At 31.1% G+C, this 10,869-nt stretch overlaps 1 protein-coding gene across 3 annotated transcripts in view; it reads right to left on the reverse strand.

The window, feature by feature from the left end:
- anos1 (anosmin 1) overlaps positions 1-10,869 on the reverse strand; it is a 70,204-nt gene that overhangs the window by 33,510 nt on the left and 25,825 nt on the right. For all 3 annotated transcript variants that reach the window (XM_016489752.1, XM_016489753.1, XM_016489751.1), the window contains exons 3-4: positions 6,043-6,105; positions 5,738-5,960 (exon numbers count right to left, since the gene is read on the reverse strand). In XM_016489752.1, coding sequence (XP_016345238.1) covers positions 5,738-5,960; positions 6,043-6,105 — 286 coding nt within the window. The remainder of the gene's footprint in view (positions 1-5,737; positions 5,961-6,042; positions 6,106-10,869) is intronic.

Here is a 10,869-nt window from a genome sequence, read left to right on the forward strand (position 1 = left end):
AAAGACAGTCACTTGCTTCATTTCTGAACAAATCAGCCGTTTGAACGCATTAAGCGAGCCAATGATTCAGTCACTTGTTTATAAAGACAACCACTTGCTTTGTTTCTGAATAAATCAGCCGTTTGAACGCATTAAGCGAGCCAATGATTCAGTCACTTGTTTATAAAGACAACCACTTGCTTTGTTTCTGAATAAATCAGCCGTTTGAACGCATTAAGCGAGCCAATGATTCAGTCACTTGTTTATAAAGACAACCACTTGCTTTGTTTCTGAATAAATCAGCCGTTTGAACGCATTAAGCGAGCCAATGATTCAGTCACTTGTTTATAAAGACAACCACTTGCTTTGTTTCTGAATAAATCAGCCGTTTGAACGCATTAAGCGAGCCAATGATTCAGTGATTCATTCATAAAGACAGTCACTTGCTTTGTTTCTAAATGAACCATCCATTTGAATGAATTGGTTAAAAGAATGATTCAGTGACTCACTCATTAAGACATTAAGATTTGCTGAATCAAAATATTTCTTTCTAAAGCTCCTTTTTGTAATGTCTATTCAATGTTTTTCTCATTTAACACAATAATGACTTCAAATGATATTTTGGGGTTAATTTCTCAACCCAAATTGATGTGCAAATACTTTGTGATCGATTACTTGGCACATCATAGAATTGATTAAACATTTCAATCAATTGACAGCAATAAAACGAAAAGCATCAGTGATTCTCAGCATGGAGAAACGCAGCATGAGATGTGGATGAAGACGTTCGAGGACTGAGATCCGTCCGTGTTGAACGGTCAGTGACGGTGGGATCTGACGACAGCAGCGCTGCTGAAGGCCGATGAGGAGCAGCAGCTGTGTTGGATTGCGCTGCGGTTTCACAGCTCCAGCACATGTGTGTCGTCTGTTCCAGTAAAATCCCACAGCGTTCCTGAGCCAGCGCTGGAACTCACACACTCGCTCCCAGAGCAGGAGCTGAAGATCCAGAAGCCACGCAAAGCTCCACGCAGCTCCAGAGTCCTCCAAAACACACCGGCTTTACTGCAGGACAGTATTCCTGGAGCTCAGTGTGCACTCGCAACCGTAGGGTCATGGTTCGATTCCCAGGGAATGCATTGACATATGAAATGTATATATTTAATGCAATGTAGGTCACTTTGGATAAAAGAATCTGCCAAATGCATGAATGTAAATTATATTTACATATAGATATTTAAGGGAGTTTGTGGAGCTGTAACACTCAAAATATTGTACCACTAATTGTGGTGCAGTAACAAAAAAAAAATAATTAAAATAAATTAAACCTAATTAGTAATAAAACATTACAAATTTAACTAAACATGTAAATGAAAATATAATATTTTGAATTAGATTTTATTTTTATATTTTTAGTTTTCATTACAATTTTTGGTAATATTTTTGTAATTATTTTATTGTGTTAGAGCCATTTTTAAAATATTACTAATTAGGTTTAATTTATTTTAGTTTAGTTTTTATTTATTTTCAGCCAGTAATTTTAGTGCTTCATCTAATATTTAAATTGTATTTCAGCTTAGGTGTAACACTAAATTAAATTGTTAAATAATTTAATATTTATATATTGTTTTATTTCAGCCTAGTTGTAACACTAAATTAAATCGTCACATGATTTGCTTCATATGCCATTTTTTCCTCAAAATGAACTCAGCAATGTATTTGGCAGACACTTTTATCCAAAATGACTTTTTAGTATTTTAATATTATTTATAAACTATTATAGTTTTGATTAATATTCTGAAATAACTTTTTCTTGTGTGTTTTGTCTTTTTTTAATATTACTAATGAGGTTTAATTTATTTATATTTCAGCTTTAGTTTTAGTTTTTATTTATTTAGCGTGAGCAATTGTAATGCTTCAACTTAAACTTCGTTCAGTTCAAATAAATTAACATAAAACTGTAACACTAAATAAAATTGTCATATGGTTTGCATCACATGAAAACAGCAAAGAAGGACGATTTTTCTATATTTATGCATTTACATTTACATTACATTTATGCATTTGGCAGACGCTTTTATACGGTGTGGCTTAGATTCAGTATTATTTATATACTATTATAGTTTTTATTAGTATTTTGAATTAGCTTTTATTTTGATATTTTCTTTTCGCAATGTTGTTTGTGTTTTGGTCGTTTTTAATATTATCATTAAGGTTTAATTTATTATTTCAGTTTTATTTTTGCTTTTAATCTAATATTTACATTTCAGCTTTATTTCAATTAACAGTTGTCTTTAACAGTTTTAGTTTTAGTTTTAGTAAATGAAAAAAACCCCATGCATTCCTGCACAACGTCACAGAAATCACGTGCTTCACAGACGCCCCGCTCTCGATGAGCTCCTGCTGAATTTCAATGAGCTCAAGAACTAAATGTTCTGTTCTGGCTTCATACTTTAAACCGCATTATTAGTGAGACAAAATCATGTGTATATCACAAAAAAAAAATGCATTGCATATGTGGGTTGTTTTGACACTACAGTAACACTTTACTTAAAGCCTTCACATATAATGCATTCCAAAAGTATTTTAATGCATTAATGAAGCATGATAATAATACTCATCTATTCATTGTTACACCTTTAGAAGGTAAACTGCATTAAAACACAACAAACAAATATTATAATGCATCTTAAATTTGGTTACAATTAGTTATAATGCATTACAATGTGCATTATGAATACCTTATAATGCATTATAAATACAGGCTTTAAGTGATGTGTTCCTGGTATTCTGAGTTGAATCGGGCTTCGTCTCTGGGTCAAGGAGAAAGACGAGGAGGCTACAGGAACATCTGAGAGCCATCGACAGAGCAGCGTTAATGGTTTCCAGAATCGCTGATCGTCATCTTCTAACAGAGAGAAACAATTACGCTCCTGACACCAGCGACGGCTCTCTGATTGCCTTTGGATTTCAATAAAAGGCTTTACGGCTTTCTGCAAACCAGGGGGAAGCAGTAAATCAATACAGACGAAGCGTAAAGCCTGCTTCAGTCTGCGCTTCTCTGTTACTGTAGTATTACTCACATACTATTACAGCTTTAGTTTATATATGCAATTTTATTTTATTTTTAGATTTCCTGTTTTCACTTTAACTTGAATTACATTTTAGTACTTGTGTTGTGTGTTTTTGTCATTTATATTTTATAATTTTTTATATGGATTGATTTTTAATGTTCCTATATAGTTTTTATTCTTTTTTTTTGTTAGTTTTAGTTATTTTAGTACTTACAGTTTAGGTTTTGTTAATATTTTGAATTCGATTTTCTTTTCTTTTTTTTTATTTTAATTTTAGTTGTGTTTTTTTTTGTCATTTATATTTATAGTTTTAAATTTTTTTCTGATATATTTGTATTAATTTTTATTTATTCGTTTGAATTATTTTAGTAGTTCAAGTAAAAAAAAAAAAAATTTAAATGTTATTTTGGTTATCCATACAAAAAAGTTATTATTAATGTTTTGAATTACATTACATTTATGCAGTTGTTTTATGCTTTTATCCAAAGTGACTCTTTAGTATTTTAGTATCATTTATATACTATTATAATTTTTATTAATATTGAATAAGCAGTTATTTTACATTTTCAGTTTTCATTTCAATTTATTGTTGATGTTTTTTTTTTTTTACTAATTTGTTTTAGTTTTAGTTATTTCCAGTTAGTACACTCTAAAAAATAAAAAAAAAGCTGGGTTATATTTTAACCCAAATGCTGGGTTCAGCTTGTTGGGTCATTTTTAATGTTTTTTACCCAGGTGCTGGGTAGTTTTCTGTTACTAAGTTGGGTTTAATTTAATTTGATGTTAATATACGTTCTCTAATCTCAGTACTGTTTGTTTATGGGCAGGTTGTAGAGTTCCCCCGCGAACAGCAGCCCTTCACCGGCTCAGGTTTCAGTAAAAAAGCGATTAAGGAGAACGGTTGAATACACTTAAATTAAAATGCTACTTTTAAATGCTACATTTTTTTATTTCTAAAATGCTTGTTGAATGAGTTTAAATGTATGTAATATTGTAAACTTTGCTGTATTCACCCAAATAAATTCAATTTGTCTTGTATTTTTTTGCTTAATAATACACGTTCATCTTTTGATTATTGCTGTTGCCTCTAGTAATTCTGTGTGTGATTTTTAATTTCCAGCCCATTGTAAACCAGCAATATAATAATTTTTAAACAATAGTTGAGTTAAATAAAACAACCCAGCATGGTGGGTAAAAACATTTAACCCAGCCAGCTGGGTCAAAATAACCAAATAACCCAAGTTAGGTTTTAGTTTTAGTATGCATTTATATTACATTATTTTGAATGAGCTTTTATTATTATATTTTCAGGTTTCAATTAAATTTTAGTTAACTTTTTTAGTATTTTTTAATGTGTTTTTCTCATTTTTTTTGATGATACTTTATTATAATTATTTAGGTTTAATTAAATTACATTTTTGTCTTTATTTATTTCCAGCTAGTAATTTTAATGTTTCAACTTTAACTTATTTTGTTTTCATCTAGTATTTATACAGATTTCAATGAACAGTTGTCTTTAATAGTTTTAGCTCATGATAATAACTCTGTGCATATAAAAACTAGAGCCCGACCGATATATCGTTTTGCCGATATTATCGGCCGATATGAGCCTGTCGCCGATATATCGGTATTAAAGAAAAACAAAGTTCTTCTTTTGGAATGGCCAAATCAAATTCCAGACCTTAATAGAAAATTGTAAAGGGTTCACAATCTTTCAAGCAGCACTTGATGTTTTATGATGTGTGGCAGGAAGAGCAAATGACAGACACAGTGGGTGTGGTGTCAGGCCTCGGAGAGGCTTTTATTTACAAAATAATATAACAAAGTGCCCAGAAACGGGAATAAAGTGTCCAAAATAAACAGGGGATCTGGTGTCCTCGTCGTGCTGCAGGGTTAGTGAAGGTGGGGCAGTGTTCAGGAAGGAAGGGTCCAGGTAAGGGGCGGAGTCCGGTGGCCGCACACGCTCCCCTCTCCGGTCCGGGGCGCGAGGGGCGGGGGCTTCTATCAGCGGCTTCGTCCTTCTCTCTGCCCATGGCGCTTGAAGGGACTAGACGGCCCAGCATCCTTGCCCCTATAATATACACAAAGAATATCGGCCGATATATCGGTATATCTGATATATATCGGGGTTTTTTTACCCCCTAATATCGGTATCGGCCCCAAAAAACCCATATCGGTCGGGCTCTAATAAAAACCCTTTACATAAAACCTAAATGAGAAAAAAAGTTTTGTAGCCTTAAACATCAAGTGCTTATAACTTAAACTCTTAACCCAACCATGACTTTTCTCTCTTTCTGACGATGTACAGATCTGTATGACTCAATGGGGTCCAAAGCATATCCGATATATATCGGGGGTTTTTTTACCCCCTAATATCGGTATCGGTATCGGCCCCAAAAAACCCATATCGGTCGGTCTCTAATAAAAACCCTTTACATAAATCCTAAATGAGAAAAAAAGTTTTGTAGCCTTAAACATCAAGTGCTTATAACTTAAAAAACTCTTAACCCAACCATGACTTTTCTCTCTTTCTGACGATGTACAGATCTGTATGACTCAATGGGGTCCAAAGCAACAACATTAGACTTTCACTGTGTGGATAAATGAAGCCACACATGTTTGAAGGACATGAGGGTGAGTAGATGATGGCAGGGTGATGGTTTATGTGTGGCTGGTGGGGTTTGTACCTTTATAGGGGTTCTTGGGGATCTGGCAGGTGTGTCCGCATCCGTTCGGACAGCACTTCTTCAGCGCCGTGCACTCGGCATCTGTTTCGCAGCTCTCCACGCATGCGGCGGCGAATCCGCTCGCTCGCTCCGGCGCAGGACAGTCCCCCGGCTTCAGCGTCTGAACGGAGCTCAGGAACTCGCAGCTCGTCAAACACTCGTAATGCTTCTTCGGGAACTGAGTCTGAAAGCAGGAGCGAACGCGAGACGCTGACCTCAGCTCTGACAGGTTTAATGTGCTGTTTGCGTCTCAAGAGTTTCCGTACCTCACACAAGTCCTGACACTGGTTCTCCTTCAGGTCCCATGATGCCCTGCATGGCTCCAGACACTGAACGAGAAAAGACAAAAGAATAGAGAAGGGCGTCAGCTCATCGAAAATCACAGAAATGAAAGCATGAGCTCGACAAACGCTCCTCTAAAGCGTGAGGGAGGTCCTCTGAAACTTCAGGGTGTTCTTGGAACTACAGGGGTTTGTAACAATTCATTAAATAATAAAAAGGGGGGAAAATAATAAAAACTAATTCAAATAAACCACTTACTAATGAATTAAATCTTAAAAAATGTAAAATTAAACAATAAATAAAAGGTCTTCAGGGTTTTCCAAACTTGGAACTACAGGGGATTTATTTAAATAATAATAAAAAACAATCATAATAAAACATTTAAATAAACCACTTAGTAATGATGAATTAAATCATAAAAATGTACAATTAAACAAATAATTCGAAAATAAAAGCAATCAAAATAAAACACTCAGTAATAATCTATATTATAAAAACATAAAATAAATCATTTTAAAATAAAACAATAAAAAACACTTACTATCAATTAAATGATAAAACATTAACATTAAACAACTAATTTTAAAACAATAAAAAAACACTTGCTATGATTTAATTAAATCATAAAAATATACAGTTAAACAAATAATCTTAAAATAAAAGCAATCAAAATAAAACGCTTACTAATAAGTAATTAAATCGTAAAATGTAAAATAAAATAAGTAACTTAAAAAAATATAAAAACACTTACTATTAATTAAATGATAAAATGTAAAATTAAAATAAGCAATTCATTAAATAATAATTAATTAAACAATAAAAAAATTTAATTAAACTAATATTTTTAAAATGAAAATAACAAAATAAAACCCTTACTGATTAATTACATTATAAAAATGTAAAATCAAACAAATCATTTTAAAATAAAAGCAATCAAAATAAAGCACTTACTAATAATTAATTAAATCGTAAAATAAAAAAAAATATAATTTTAAAATAAAACAATAAAAACACTTACGATTAATTAATTAAATGATCAAATGTAAAATTAAAATAAATAATTAATTAAATAATAATTAATTAACTAATAAAAATGAAACTAATATTTTTAAAATAATAAAAATTTAATACTTACTGATTAATTAAATTATAAAAACGTAAAATCAAACAAAACATTTTAAAATAAAAGCAATCAAAAAAGCCACTTACTAAAGTAATTACCCACATCAGAGAACTGTAAACATGTGAAGGTGTTGTTAAATTACGGAGTAAACATTGAGCAAATATAGCAAAAGTACATATTGCAGGTCAAAGGGCTTCCGCTGACAAAAAAACAAAGTAAAATTGACGGATGTAGCTTGAACGTCTGAGGATCTTTCTCCACATGATTCAGTCTCATTATCAGCAGGTTATTAAACACGAAATGCACCCAGACAGCTTCATTATCTTCTCTTTAGAAATATAATGCATGATCATACAGGCTATTGTAATGCAGCTTTTTATGATGTTTGACAGCAGAAATAACTCTCATTTGTGTCTAAACCACAGAAGTGTGAGTGAATGATACTGAAACCCAGTATATTCATCAGTACAGAGCAGAGACTGTGTCAGAATCACATATGCGTCCATCAGTGAACCGCTGATCTCGACCCAAACCACACGAGCAGAGCCAAACCAAAGACACCGAGAGCACTTGAGCTCCAATCCACTCATGCATCAGTCACACAAACACCTCTCACGCAGAAGAAGTGAGGAAAAACTGATGAAATTAATTCATTGCACTGAAAAAAAAATGATTTTTTTTTTTAAGGTAAGTGGTTGCAATCAGTTTATTTTAGCCACATTTAAATAAACAAATTTTGCTGAAAGTTAGTCAACTAAATTTGTTTATTTAAATGCAGCTAAAATAAACTGATTGCAACCACTTAACTTAAAAAAATTAATATCATTTTTTTCAGTGTACTTAATTAAATCATAAACATTTAAAAATTAAACAAATAACTAAATCATACAAATTTATCAAATAAAATCAATAATAAAATAAATAAATAATAATAAGATGCATAATTTTAAAATAAAACAAAAAAACACTTACTATTAATTAAATGGTTCAAAATGTAAAATTTAAATAATGTTAAAATAAAAACAAATTAAAATAAACACACACACACTCACACACACACTCGCACACACGCTCATGCACACACACAAATTAATTAATACAGTTTAAATTAAAATAATTTTTTTTTTAATAAAAGTAATCAAAATAAAAGACTAACTAATAATTAATTAAATAAAAACAATGTAAAATAAAATAATTTTCAAATAAAAAAATAACACTTAGTAAGTAAAATATATTTATATAGCACCTTTCACAGATGAGAAAATAAAAACAAAACTTAAGTACCAGCTCTACAAATACCGCAAATCACTTACTATAAATTAAATTATAAAAATGTCAAATTAAATCATTTTACAATACAACAATTAAATAAAATAAAAAATTAATATTAATGAAATCATAAAATTGTACAAATTAAACAAATGATTTGAAAATAAAAGCAATCAAAATAAAACACTTACTAAAAATGTATAAAATTATTAAAAAGTAATAATAAAATATTAGTTAAATAGTAAATAGTCAAATAAAAGCAATAATTTTAAAATAAAACAATAAAAACACTTAGTATTACTTAAACAGTAACAAATAAGTTTAAAATAAAAGCAATCAAAATAAAACACTTGCTATTATTATAATAATAATACTTCATAGCTGTGTGTTTCCTGGCAGATAACAGTTGGGTTCCAGAAGTAGAAACTCAGTTCACATTAATTCAACTTACTTTTAAAATAATCACATTTACTAGCTGAATCCGAGGAGAAAAACTACATTACCCATGATGCTGTACAGAAAATTCCACCAATCAGAGAGATGTGGCATTCTTTAGCTCCGCCCACTATCAGTGTGTTATATATGTGAGATAAATCCTGTTCCACTAATCTCCATGTTAAACTTCAAGAAGTCTTTTATTGGCTGATTTTCTGTTTGCGGTTCCTTGTGTGAATTAGAGTAGAGTGTTGATGTAAATCACTAGGTTTTAACGCTCTTACTCAAGTCAAGAAGTGTAATGACTAAATGAAGCCTGCGTTTCTTCATTTCATACTGGCAGAAACATGAATATAATGTGATTATTGCACTGGGCTCCACTGGGCAGGCGTTGTGTGAGGAATGAAGCGGTGTGTGTAAAAAAAAAAGTGTCTGAGCAAAACACAGAGAGACTGAAGCTGCTCACACCGAACAACAAGATCACACAAAAGAAACATGGGAAAAAAAAGGGCGAAAGATGAAGAAACACAAACTACAGAGAAAAGCGGCAGGAAAATGTTGCTGTTAATGGAACGCGAGACTCACACTACAGCAGAAAGACGAGACGAGACGAGACGAGACGAGAGGAGAGGGGAGGAGACGAGGAGACGAGAGGAGAGGAGACGAGAGGAGACGAGAGGAGAGGAGAGGAGAGGAGAGACACACACATCTATCATGAGTCTGAAGCTCTGATCTGAGTCGTCAGTAAAGCTGAGCGCGTGAATGTGTAATGTTTACATCAAACTGAACTCCAGCAGATCTGCTCTTTACTGTCAGAGAAACACAAGAGCGCTGGATAATGTTCAGCAGTCCTTCTGTGTGACGCCCAGAACCCCAAGAGAAGACTCTGATGCTCATTACAGCTGCATTTATTTGACCAAAAATATAGGGGAAAATGTGAAATATTATTACAGTTTAAAATAGCTGTTTTCTAAGTGAATATCTGTTAAACTGTAATTTATTTCTGTGATGCGCAGCTGTATTTTCAGCATCATTACTCCAGTCTTCAGTGTCACATGATCTTCAGAAATGTTGAAAACAGTCGTGCTGCACAATATTTTTGTGGAAACTGTGATGCATTTTATTTTTCAGGATTCACAGATTAACAGAAAGTTCAAAAGAACAGCATTTATGTGAAATAGAAATCTTTTGGAACATTATAAATGTCACTTCTGTCACTTTTCATCAATCTAATGCATCCTTGTTGAATAAGTGTTTTAATTTCTTTCAAAAATGTATTTTAATTGTATACCTCTATAATATTTATTCAATTAAAACTAGTGCTGTCAAATGATTAATCGCGATTAATCGCATCCAAAACAAAAGTTTTTGTTTACATAATATATGAGTGTGTTCTGTGTATATTTATTATGTATATATAAATACAAACACATGCATGTTTATATTTTGAAAATATTTACATGTATATACATATATATTTATATTCTTATATTCTATATTCTATATAAATATATTTAATATATAAACATTACATTTATACTGTATGTGTGTGTATTTATATACATAATAAATAAATATACACAGTACACACACATATATTATGTAAACAAAAACTTTTATTTTTTATGCGATTAATCGTTTGACAGCACTAATTCAAATGTAAAAAAATATTTCAATATTTATATGTATTCAAATATTTAAATATTCAAATAAATGCTGTTATTTTGAACTTTATATCCATCATAGAATCACAAAAATGCATTAGATTCCACAAAAACAATTATTTATAAATATATATAGTATTTACCAATGAAAATTTTTTTTCTATCTATCTATCACTATATATATATATATATCTATATATAGATATATATACACATTTAAGAAAATAAAATAAATTAAATAAAAATTACAAATGCATACAACATTTCAAAACTAAACATTTAAATGAAAACAAAAAAATAAAGCTAAAAACAATTCAAAA

Source organism: Sinocyclocheilus anshuiensis, unplaced genomic scaffold, assembly GCF_001515605.1.
Source record: "Sinocyclocheilus anshuiensis isolate Anshui unplaced genomic scaffold, SAMN03320099.WGS_v1.1 scaffold394, whole genome shotgun sequence".
Classification (NCBI taxonomy): Eukaryota; Metazoa; Chordata; class Actinopteri; order Cypriniformes; family Cyprinidae; genus Sinocyclocheilus; species Sinocyclocheilus anshuiensis.